General features: G+C 39.4%; 1 protein-coding gene across 9 annotated transcripts in view; it reads left to right on the top strand.

Moving 5' to 3' along the window:
- LOC138749437 (neurofibromin) overlaps window positions 1-13,183 on the top strand; it is a 277,305-nt gene that overhangs the window by 81,195 nt on the left and 182,927 nt on the right. For all 9 annotated transcript variants that reach the window (XM_069910754.1, XM_069910751.1, XM_069910749.1 and 6 more), the window contains 4 exons: window positions 6,466-6,639; window positions 8,494-8,622; window positions 9,828-9,902; window positions 12,958-13,089. In XM_069910754.1, coding sequence (XP_069766855.1) covers window positions 6,466-6,639; window positions 8,494-8,622; window positions 9,828-9,902; window positions 12,958-13,089 — 510 coding nt within the window. The remainder of the gene's footprint in view (window positions 1-6,465; window positions 6,640-8,493; window positions 8,623-9,827; window positions 9,903-12,957; window positions 13,090-13,183) is intronic.

Genomic DNA, 13,183 nt, shown 5'->3' with positions numbered 1-13,183 from the left:
CAAACTGATCGCTCTCTTCCTGTGCACTGTATATGGCCTGACCTGCTGTATTGCTCATAAAACAAACTTCCTCGCAAACACTACACAAGTGATGAGGAAATTTAATATTTAGAAATAGTTGGATTCTAATTTTTCTCTCTCCTGCCCAGTTCCTTTCTCATTCGTTCCTTTTGCTCTAATTTTCTATAGTTTTGTGAATCCGCATATTTGCTGTGTTGCCGCTTCTCCAAGATGATAGGGGAATGATATTTCATTTTCTGCATGGAAACTGTTTTTTCCTGTTTGAATTCTGGCATGGTCAACGCAACGCTGGTATTGGCACCAGGGATCAGGGTTCGAATCCAAAGCTGTCTGTAAGGAGTTTGTACATGGTCCCAGTGTCAACGTGGGTTTTCTCCAGGTGCTCTGGTTTCCTCCCACCCCTCAAAACGTACCAGGGTTGCAGGCCAAATGGGTGTAATTGGGTGGCATGGGCTTGTGAGCCAATAGGGCCTGTTTCTGTGCTGTATGTCCAAACTAACTTAAAATGTGACTTTGATGTTCTTTTATATTCCTACTTCAGCTTTTAGTTTACAAGGACATTTTTTTTTGTTGCTAGCTTTCTATTTTCTAAAGCTCCGGCAAATAAGCTTACTAAGCTGCTCAAGCAAACGTCTGCCTAAAATATTAACCATGACCAGATCCTATTCTCTCCCTAATTTGGGAAATAGCAAGACAAGTTAGTGCTATTACTGCTACTTTGGCTGAGTTTGATTATCTTGGAATTGGTAAGGAATTGGTTGTATAAATTTCTCAAGGATTAAAGATAAAACCACCCCTCTTATAACCCTCAACTATTGTGAGAAGAACTAGCCACTTTGTTTGACACATCCACATTGTCTATTAAACACTGATTTTCACATTTTTTTCTTCTCGTATCCTGAGTATCCTTCTGGAAAGCATACGTGTAATTTTCTTTTCCCTACAGTCAATGACTTCGGTATATTTATATGGCGAGCTCTCCACTGGCCACCGTGACAGAGGTGCACCAAAGAAAAGGTACAAGGACTGCCTAAAGAAATCTCTTGGTGCCTGCCACATTGACCACCGCCAGTGGGCTGATAACTCCTCAAACCGTGCATCTTGGCGCCTCACAGTTTGGCGGGCAGCAGCCTCCTTTGAAGAAGACCGCAGAGCCCACCTCACTGACAAAAGGCAAAGGAGGAAAAACCCAACACCCAACCCCAACCAACCAATTTTCCCTTGCAACCGCTGCAATCGTGTCTGCCTGTCCCGCATCGGACTGGTCAGCCACAAACGAGCCTGCAGCTGACGTGGACTTTTTACCCCCTCCATAAATCTTCGTCCGCGAAGCCAAGCCAAAGAAAGACAGTCAATGACTTCGGTATATTTATATTCCAGATTGTGAATAGATAATGGGATCAGAGTCGATAGTGACTCTCATTCTGTTGGACCCGAGCCTAAATGAAGAGTTGTCTCCATACCACTCAACCTGGCCAAGATCAGGAGATCCATCTTGCTCATCGAGGTGGTTACAGAGTCGTGGAGCGAATTCCTGTCTGGCACAGGATCTTGAGCAGCTTTATCAAGTAATGTGGCTAGATTGACAGAATGCCCACTGCCCCCCCCCCCCCAAAATTGTTGTCACCCAATAATGCCATACCTCCAGTTTTATCAGCAGAATGTCTTTGACATTCTTAAAAATGAAAAGACTTCTAAAAGTGAAATAAGACTAGAGAATTGAAAAAAAAAGTGGCAAGACTACATGATGAAGATATTTTTAAAAACCATGAAAAATGAAAATAGTATCTGTTTTACTCCAGAGCCATACAATCCACACCGAGATCAGTGGGCCCACAGATCTTCTACCAGTCTAACCTGGAGTTCACAGCTGGACTCCATGAAGCACACATGGAAAGTGTCAGAATTCAGCCCAGTTTGAAATGTGCGTGGGAGTTCCAAAACTAGAGGCATTTACATTGGGAAATATCATCAGCTCTGTGAGGGTCCATTGAAATTTATCAGCAAAATCTGCATTCAGTTCACCTCTCCTCCAAATTCTCCTGCTTCTCCCTTACACGAAAACACAGTTTGTGGTAGCCTGCTAACCTGATGGACCATTTGCGGTAGCATTAAACTGGACAATTTACTGAACCCATTAAACCAACACTCAGATGTGGGAGGAAACAGGAGCACCTGAGGGATACCCATGAGGTCATGGAGAGAATGTGCAGATTCCACATGGATTGCACCGAAAGCCATCATTAAACCTGGGTCTCTGTGGGGTACTCTGCCTGACAACATGCGAGCAAATGTTCTGTAGACTCGAGTTAAGTATTGTCATCTCCAGAACTAACATCTGACCAGCAAGAAGGTTAGAAATGCGCAAAGCAGGCTAATGTTGGTTTTGAAGGGATTATAGAGATTATATTAGAAGCTGAATGTGAAATGAACTGAATGCAGATTTTGCTGATACATTTCAATGGTCCCTCGCAGAGCTGATGATATTCCCAATGTAAATGCCTCTAGTTTTGGAACTCCCACGCACATTTCAAACTGGGCTGAATTCTGACACTTTCCATGTGTGCTTCATGGAGTCCAGCTGTGAACTCCAGGTTAGACTGGTAGAAGATCTGTGGGCCCACTGATCTCGGTGTGGATTGTATGGCTCTGGAGTAAAACAGGTATTATTTTAATTATTCACTGTTTTTAAAAATATTTTTGTTAACTAGTCTTATCACTTATTTTTCATTCTCGGGTCTTGTATTTCACTTTTAGTGGACTTTTCATTTTAATGAATGTCAGAGACATTCTGGTGATAAAACTGGAGGTATGGTTTTACTTGCAGAGGAGATTTTTAGGGGGCAGTGGGCATTCTGTCGATCTAGCTGCATTACTAGATAAAGCTCCTCAAGGTCCTGTTGCCAGACCAGAACTCTTTCGGTGACTCTGGAATGACTTCGATGTGCAAGATCGATCTGACCTTGGCCAAGCTGAGTGGTATTTAGACAACATTTCATTCAGGGGTGTTTTCAACAGAGTGAAAGTTACTATTGAATCTGATGCCACTATCTATTTCCAATTTTGAGTACAAATATTCCAAAGCCATTGACTGTTGAGGGAAAAGAACATGACACGTATGCTTTCCAGTAATTATAGCCCCTTTTCCAAATTCCCGAGCCTCGACCACATTAACATTCCTCATTCTGGTGCCCACGTAGATTTGGCTTACACTTAATGAGCTGCTTGGCCTCTGCTGTGATAATTCTATGATTTAGCATTTTTAAAAAAAATTAATTGTGACATTTTTGCTTCGGTTTAAAGTTTATTTTTTTTCCCCCTGGTGGTGTATATTTGCTTAATGGATCTCAAATCATAACAATGCAGGATATTCCTGGGGATCATCTAGTGGGACTATGGATGGAACTGAGGAATAGGAGGGGTTGATCACATTATTGGTATTGTACTATAGGCCTCCCACGAGTAAGTGGGGATAAAGAAGACCCATGATGTAGGGAAATAGCTGCAAATATAATGGGGTTGAGTTTTAATTTGTCAAATATTGACTGGGACTGCCATAGTGCTAAGGGCTTGTAGAGGGTTGAATTTGTTAAATGCATTCAGGAAAGTTTTCTCAGACAGTATGTAGATGGTTCAACTAGAGAGGGGGCATCATTTAACCTCCTTTTCAGAGATGAGGCTTGGAAACTAGGGGAGTATGTTTAGGACCAGTGACCAGATTCTATTAGTTTTTAAATAGTTATGGAAAGGGATAGGGCAGGTCCACAAGATGGTCCAACATTGAGGTAAGACCAATTTTGATAGTGTTCGACAGGATTTGGAAAATAAAAATGGAAAAGAGGGTATTTGCAAGTAAAGTGACATCTGGCAAGTAGGAAGCCTTTAAAAGAGAGATGGAGAGTTCAGGGACACCATGTTTGTGTTAGAAGTGAAGGGCAAGGCTGGTAGGATTGGCGAATCCTGGATGACCAGAAATATTGGTCAAGAAAATGAAGGAATCAAGTGTAAACATATGGGATCAAATGAATCCCTTGAAGAATTGTGGCAAATGTAGGAGTTTCCTTTAGAGGGAAATCAGGAGAGGGAAAGGGGGACATGATTGTGCCTCTGGAAAATTAGGTAAAGGAGCGATCAGAGACCTTCCACAAATTGGCCAAAATTAGTATCGGAAGGTGATCATGAAAGCCCCCGTAAGAGAGCAATGGAGTCATTTATGTTTGGAGTTACAAGAACTAGGAGAAGTTATAAATGAGTTTTTATTTACTGTGGAGAAGGTTAAGGATGCTAGGGAACTCAAAAGTTCATCATGATGTCTTAAAGAGAGTCCACATTACAGCAGCAGAGATGCTGGAGGTCTTAAAATACATAAAAAGTTGATTCCCCAGGACATTGTAGGAAGCCAAGGAAGAAATTGCAGGAGGATTGGCTGAGATATTTGTATCATTTATTAGATCATTAGCCATGTGTGAGGTAAGGGAGAGTATTATGCATGGGAAATAGTGCTTCATGAAGAGGTAACCAAGAGGATTGAGGACATTGTCTTCATAGACTTCATCAAGGCTTTTGACTAGGTTCCGCATGGTAGGTGGGTCTGGAAGGTCCGATTGCATGGGACCTAAGATGAGCTAGTCATTTGGATACAAAATTAGCTTTGGTCAGAGATGGAAGATGGTGGAGGAAGGTGTTTTTTTTTCAGACTGTGACAAATGGCGTTTTGGAGGGATTTGTAATTGGGTCCCTTGCTACTGATTATTTTAATCATCTGGATGAGCATGTAGATGGCATGATTAGTAAGCTTGCAGACGATTGTATAGCAGACGGTGAGGAAGGTTATCTTAAGCCCCTTTTCCACTGAAAAGCCGCAATACTGCTGTATACATGACCTGTCTTTGGAAGATGGCTTGCTTGTTCATATAGAATAGAGAAAAAAAAACTGGCTGTGAGTCCTTTTATACAGCAAGCTGACTTCCTGAAGCAAAGTAGTCGGGACGTGTCGCACAGTAGCATCGGTGCTTAGTGTGACATTGTGTTGAGCAAAGTCACAAGGGTTTGCAATCACATGTAGCTTTTATTAACACTTAACAATTACATAAGAGAGTGGGAAAATGTTATGGGAATAAAGCAGTTTATAAAGGAGCATGGGAAATTGTTATAATACTCTGCATAATTTATAAATGTTTGACTGTTGATTTTAGCAATTTTCACAGACATTCAAACCTAAAAAATACAATTGTATTGTTGTTGAGATTGAGGTTACAAAATGAGATCTGCTTTTCCTGCCAACTTCATTCGGGAGTTACAAGGGCAGGCTAAGGCTAATTGTATTCAGCACCCCTTTAACACACTTTTAAAAGACATAGGAGCAGTAATTGGGTACTGTTTAATATTTTCCCACACTCTTCTACAAATTGTTTTGTGTTAATAAAAGCTATGTGTGATTGCAAACCCCTGTGTCCACACCCACTGAATCTGATTCACACAGACAGTGTCCACTGCTCGACTCGCTACTAACTATGAACCTTTTCTGGACCCAACATTGTGACATCATCTTCCCTTGCTGTTTCGACCTGGCAACACAGGTTGACCATTTTAAATAGGTCCCACAAAGATACACTCCACCTACCTTGGCAGATCGAAGAATGGCAAGTCCAGACACCCCACCCCTGCCCTTTTTTAAAACACAAAGCTCGAAAGGTGGATCAAACCTGGCTTTCAAGCTCTGTGAAAAAGGGGTTTAAGGTTACAATGGGATTTTGATCACCTGAATCAGTGGGCTGAGGAATGGCAGATGGAGTTTACTTTGGACATGTGAAAAGTTTTGCATTTTGATAAGTCAAACCAGAGCAGGCCTTGTATAGTGAATGGTAGGGTCCTGGGGAATCTTGTGGAACAGGAAGACCTTGGGATACAGCTATATAGAAAGTGGCAGGAACAGGTGGACAGGTATTTGCCATGCTTGCCTTCATTGGTCAGGATGGGATGTCATGTAACAGCTGCACAACTTGTCGATATGACAGTATAGGAATACCATGTACGGTTCTAGTTGCCTTGCTATAGGAAGGAAGCCATTAAATTTGGAAAGAATGCAAAAACTATTCACGAGGATTCTTGGGACTAGAAGGCATGAGTTGTAAGGAGTGGCTGATAGACAAAGATTTTTTTCCCTGCAGCATTGGAGACTGAGAGATGACGTTACGGTATTTAAAATATACTTGGACTGTTACATTGCTAAGGAAAGTTTAGAGGGATCCAGGTCGAGCAAGGGTAAGTGAGACAAGTTTGGGTTGACAGCTTGGTTGGCATGGATGAGATGGGCCTATTTCCAGACAATGTATCTCCATGACTCCATAGCATTAGTGTATATTAGTGTTTATAAGTGTATTATTGTATATAAGTGGAATTGATTTGTTTTGTCTCACTGTTGTCTTCCTGATATTTGTGCAGAAGCTGTTCCTGGAGAACTTAAAGAAAGCTCTTGCTGGTCATAGTGGCAGTCGACAACTAACAGAAAGTGCTGCTATAGCCTGTGTGAAATTGTGCAAGGCCTCCACGTACATCAGCTGGGAGGACAACTCCGTCATCTGCTTTCAAGTTCAGTCCATGGTTGTTGACCTAAAGGTAAGTTACTACATGTCACGATGCCCATTACTTCCACTTGTGTTAACTTTCCAAATGAAAATGCATCTTTATAATATACCAAATTTGGATATTTATTTGGAATTTTAAATAAGTAAAGAGGAGGAAGGTTGACTGAGGGATGGACGCTTGAGAAACTGCAATGTTGGAATGTGGAGCAATATACAATTTGTTGGAGGAGCTCAGCCGGTTGAGTAGCATCAGTGGGGGAAAATAAATGATCAACAAAACCTCGCATCATGACTCCAAGTTTCTGGCTTGAGGTATTGACAATTCCTTTTCTCCCACTGATGCTGCTTGACCTGTCGATTGTGTTGAGACTGAAGGATGGAATTGTTTCACAAAACTGATTTAAAAAATAAAAAAAAAAAATCATCTTCCATCCATATTTTAAACAAAAAATCTACCAAGATTGTTACTCCAGCTAATTGGTGCACCTGTGTGCTGAATTGGGGAAGTGAAAAATCTGGTCTTCCGACAATAATTCCTCACGACTTCCTAGTTTTTGTTAAAGGAAATCAGAAGGGTTAATTGTATCCAAGGTGAGATTAATACTCCTCAAGTGATTCCGTGCACATGGATAAAAATGAACATTGACCAATCTGGGGTATTGGCTGTCAAGACCCAATTGAATGGGGATGAGTCCAAGATGTGTAGAGAAGTAATGATTGTTTGTGATGCCAACCCAGTCACTTGTTTTGGCTTGATCATCAGTTACGGGCTATGATTATTATTGTTCTTTGCCACAAGTTTTCTGGCATTAAGCCAAAAAGCTCCAACTATGAGCCAAAAGTCAGCTTGTCACCTCAGCATCATGGCAAGTTAAGTCCAATGCAACGTTCTCTTTGGGTTATCAAAGCACAACAGTATAGATTGCAAGTTAAAACTGTTCTGTCATGAAGTGAATGCTTTGAAAACACTTAATGGTTTGCCAGGTAAATTGATGGCACGATTTCACAAAATGAACTGAAGTCATGAGGCAGTTTGACTGCACTGTGGTGATCTTCATATGCAATCACAACATTTGACAGCTGCTTCAAATCCATATCCAATATAGTTGTATGTTTTCAAAATGTTCTTGATTTAATGCCACAAAAATTACCTTTGCTGTGAAATATGTTGGTTTGTATCATGCTATTTGTGGTTTTAAAAAAAAAATAGGTTGTTCACCCAATCCATATGGGGCGAACAAGAAGGATGTTTGTGTTACTCAGTCTGATTTACTTTGGACGGATAACGACCGTGACTTCAAAACCAAATGACTCTATTAACGCTGTGATTTCACCTATTCCTTCATATGGGAATATGGAGTCTTGAAAGCACATTTCGCTAATCCTGTTGTGTTCAATTGTTGGATGACCATAATCAAGCTTTCTTGAATTACGTTTCAAAGTGGAAATTAAAGAAATGTTCAACAATTTAAACTCCTGGTCTGCTGTATGACTTTGGTACTGACACTTGGCTCGTTTGACACCTGGAGCTTCATGTTTGTTTGTGTGTTATAAATTAAAGCTGACCTTGATAGAGCTGCATGAGGTTTCATGAGTTCAGAAGTCATAGGGAAGGCAGATAATAATTCATTTTGATTTCTCCTGGCAGGATACTTTGTGAATTTCTTTTTTTTTCTCTCTCTGTTTGCTGTTCCTGCTAAAGTTATTTCAATTGGCTATTTTGACTTAAATTCTGAAAGTACGCCATAAATGACTAACAAATAATGAAATGAAGTTTCAGTGGAAGCTCTGAAACTAATCAAATAAATTAGATGCTCAATACACTTCATTACACATATAATATTTCTTTTGTCTCAATAATTGCTTTGGTGTGGTTATTTCACAGGCCCTGTTGTTCAATCCCAGCAAGCCTTTCTCCAGGGGTGCTGGTAGCCAGAGTGCAGATGTGGATCTCATGATAGATTGTTTCGTTTCCTGCTTTCGTATCAACCCTCATAACAATAATCATTTCAAGGTATCCAGCTATGATTCAATTTTTCCTGCTGATACTTTAATTTTCTTGTCTTTTGACTTCTATGGTGAATTTATAAAAATTATACCACTCCAAAAATAGGATGATTGACCAGGGGGAAAAACCTCTAATATTTAAATAGAGCAACATTATATTTAATCGAGAAAATTATGTGATAAAAATCAGCTTTAAAAAATATTGTGAAATTCCATTAGCAGGCAGGAGTTGTCATTCCATATCACCATATAACCGTTTACAGCACGGAAACAGGCCATGTCGACCCTTCAAGTCCGTACCGGTTCACTTAAACAACTCCACTAGCTCCTCCGCAAACTCCTGAGGAAGTAGAGGCTTTCTTCATGATGCCATTGGTGTGTTGGTTCCAAGAAAGATAGTAAACTTGTTAAAATCTAATCAATACAAATTGAAATGTAAATATTCCGAGTATAACAGCCACTTATTCCTCTGCATGGATTTCAATATTTCCTGAACTTTGCATTTCTTACTCTGAACTCTGCCCCTTTTTCACACTCTTGGTGTAGCTTGCTATGCTCTTGGATATGTAAGTGTCTGGCTGGTTTGAGAAGATTATGACTGTCTTGAAAGTGACCAAATCAATTGCCATACCTGGCCACGGTGGAATTTGAACTGTTGACTTGATTGGGAGTCCACAAGCAGATGCACAGCATTCTTGCACACTTCAACTTCACCTGGAACTTGATGACATTAGAGCAAATTTGTTTCAGTAACATAATTGTGTTGATCATTGGAACAGAGTAAAAGGTGAAGGCTGCAAAGGATGGCACAGCACAATGGAAGAGGTGGATTAAAAAATGTCCCATTAAATATAATGAGAAGGGGCTGGTTTTCATGTTGGATGTGGGATAAATGTTGGCCAAAATACTGGGAGAACTCTCCCATGTTTTGAAAAGAGCTGTTTTTCTTTTTATCTGTATGGGCAAAATGTGAAGATTAACTGAGGTGTGGAAAAGAGCAGGATTTCTCTCATGGGGCCTGAAAGTGGTGAGCTTTGAGTAATTTTTTTTTCTCCATTGACTGGCTCGCGGAATAATTATGAGGAAGACGTGAAGGCAAATGTTAGACAAAAAGCTGATTAGTTTTTGAACCACAAGTTTTTTTTTCAACTATTTGGCAGATTGCAATTTGGACATCCTCTTGTTGACATGAAATTCTTTCAATTCTTGCAGGTCTGTTTGGCATCATCTTCTCCCCCAACCTTTCATTATGTGTTGGTTAATTCATTGCACAGAATAATTACAAATGTAAGTATTTTATGCTCCAGCAAATTGTTTTTTCTGCTGCTGAGCAAGTAGACTCGAATGGTACCTGTTAATTTCACGCAGAAACTTCAAGACACAATCTCAGTGCTTTGGTAAAGTGAAAATGTAAAGTTGAGTATTAACTGCATTTCACTGAAGCTTCATAGGTTCTTTCTGGTGTAAAATTAGTTCATTCAGATTTCCATGTAGTAGTTTCTGGGATTAATTTCTTTGTTAAACTGGAAAATTGGAGCGTGTGCTTTGTATGAATTTTTTTTCCAACTGGGTTTCAATGTAAGAATTCCAACTTGTTCCATGTTTTGAAGTGTATTGGGAAAACATCAAAGAAGGACTCGAGGAATTCCTGTGTTCTTTGGAGTTTTTCTCTTTGGTGTTGATCTTTGTTCAGGAGTGTAAAGCCAACATTTCCACACCTGTGGTCCAAATTGTGGGAAGTTAATTCTACACAATACTCGTGCCTGAGTGTTCGGCGTTTCCAGCAGTATTACTTCTAATCTGAACATCTTCAGTAATTGAAATGTTACCGATGATACTGCATTGAAGTAGAGTAGAATGGGGTTCATATATTGCAAAGGGAATATTCATCAATAAAACGTAAGCAAGATGGCTCATTGTGAGCATGCTGTTTTAAAGGTTTCGTTCATCGTTTCTCAGGGTATGTTTGGAAATTGAGTGATTCTGTGGTTCTTTGCGAGATTGTTTCCCTTGCCCTCTGCCAGTGAAAGATGTTGCCTTAAAAATGAATTCAATGTAAATATATGCCAGTGTCTCATGAGTCATGCTGTTTATGGAAAGGATTGGACTGAGTAATATTTTAACATGTATATATTCTGATTTTTTTGGGGGATTAGTTGAACTTGAAATAAAAGTTGTATGGTTTATTATTCATTTATTCTTGGTCTTAAACTTCCCACTTTGCTGTGTTTGAATTGAGATTAAATTTCAGGTTATGCTTTTACACAAACAGAAAGTATATTTATCACTCTTGGAGACAGACATTCTCGAGATGTTTAAGGTGCTCTACAACAACCAATTTTGAAAGAACAGTGAATTATTTGCCATCATCTTTCAGACCAGTGCTGAGATCCAAACATCAGCATGAGGTTTGCAGTGGTCCAGCTGCTGCACCATTTTACCTTGAGAGTGTAAAGGAGCTAGATTGCATTGTTAGTCATAAAGTATGGAAACTGGCCTTTCAGCCCATCCAGTCCCTGCATTCCACCAAGCAACCCATTTATGCTAATCTTGCACTCATCCCATTTTATTCTCCCCACAAATTTGACCACTCACCTACATATTGGGGACAATTTGCTCACCAATTATCCTGCCTGCTGGCATGTCTCTTTGTTAGTGGGAGAAAATGGTGTTTGGAGGAAGCTCACCTGGTAACAGGAAGAACATGCAAATTCCATGCAGACAACATCCAAGATCAGCATTGAACCTGGGATGCAGATTTGATGTTGGTAGATGCAGACTGTGAAATGAAGCTTTTAAAAAAAAGGCCACAATGATTAATTGCCAGCTGTTGAATTTTTTCCCAAAGTTCCAAAATTAGATAGTGTTCTTAAAGTATTTATATTTTTAAGGCTTGATTGCTTTCTTAAAATTTGATCGTGCATATTTTATGACTCACCAGTAACTTCAATACGCAAGAACCTGACCAAGGTCTGACACCAAAAACAAGTATTGTTTTGAATATTTTAAAAACTATTTTAGTCCCCTGCGATAAGATGCCTGCCAATTTTTTGATTGTTTTCTGGTACCTAAATTTTTCAAAATTACAATTACAAATGGCATTATTATCTGAATGAAGAGTCGATTTTAAACAGGCTGGAGGGGGGAGAAAGTTGCAAAGTCGATTTGTATTTTGAAACTCGAGCTCGATGAGTGTTTTAACATGTTATGGAAATGTATTTTGTTCACAAAACAAGCCAGAGCTATTTACTTGAACTGCAGTATCCAGGGACAATTTATTCTTATGAGTGAATGGCAAAAAAGCTTTTTTTTTTTAACTGCAGCCAGTTGAAAATTTTGATGCCACCTTAAGTGTAAAGTGATGGCCAAATATGCATGAACTAAATTGCCACACACAATAGTTTTAGAATTTTTAATGTTTGAAGGCATCACATGCAATGCTTAACAAAAACCAATAGATGTTTAAAACCACAGATTTTTCCATTACTTTATTCACGGTTTTGATTATCCTGAGAGAATTCTGAACAAGAATAGCTTAAACCTGGTAATGCTCTTCATCTGTCAGTGTTGTTTGAATGCAGCTTGATTACTTCCTGACTCCGAATCAACAGTTAAACTGCATTTCCTGCACTAATTTAAAAAAAATTAACCCCACTTCCCTTCTCTTCCACCTGCAACTTGCACCCAAAGCAAAGCTATTGATTGACCTTTCATCCTGGAATTAATTTGTTCAGTATATAGTTGAATCTTGCCTTTTGTATAGCTTTCAAAACCATTTACATGTAACAAGGAAGTTAGAATATAAACAATATTTGCACAGTGTTAACCAATGGGAAGCAATGTAAGGGAGTTCGATTATGTAATTTTATATTTGAAATTATTTATTTGACAAGTTTCTACTTTAAACTGCATTCATTTAAAATTAGTGGACCTTTTGTAAAATGTTGCTAGCTGGCTCTGAGTACAAAATTAGTTCGAATGTTCATATTTCATATCAGCAATCTGAGTTTTAATTCAGCCTGAGATATAAATTCTGACCACAAGTTTTCTTTGTAATATGAGGCCAATTCTAGCTCTTCATGGGAGAATGTGGCAGCTCACAATTGCAAGCAAAATAGCATCAGTAGCTTCTGGGAATCTTACGACGATGAAACGACAAAAACCATCTTGTGTACGTGATAGGAGGCAGATTTTGAATTGTGCAAACTCTCTGCCCTCTTCTGGATGGTAAAGGAATGGTACATTAGCACAATTGATTATGAATAGATGCAAGATCATTCAGTTAAACTGTGTTTAAATGAAATGTCTCATATTTTCTCTTTCTTATCCCTTGCATCTTAAGTCTGCAGTGGATTGGTGGCCCAAGATTGATGCTGTCTACTGTTACTCCGGAGAACTCCGAGGCATGTTGGCAGAAACTCTGAGTAGGGTGATGCAGAGCTGTAGTACACATGCTCCCTTGCGAATGACATCGGTATGCCTGTCAATCGGTTCCTTGTGGGATTATTTGAATGTTTCCATTATATACCATTGCTGCAGTTTTTTCCATAACTATTTGTCTGAGATAT

This window comes from Narcine bancroftii, chromosome 14, assembly GCF_036971445.1.
Source record: "Narcine bancroftii isolate sNarBan1 chromosome 14, sNarBan1.hap1, whole genome shotgun sequence".
In the NCBI taxonomy this organism is placed as follows: domain Eukaryota; kingdom Metazoa; phylum Chordata; class Chondrichthyes; order Torpediniformes; family Narcinidae; genus Narcine; species Narcine bancroftii.
Note: the sequence above shows the minus strand (reverse complement) of the source record. Positions and strands in the feature narration are given on the sequence as shown.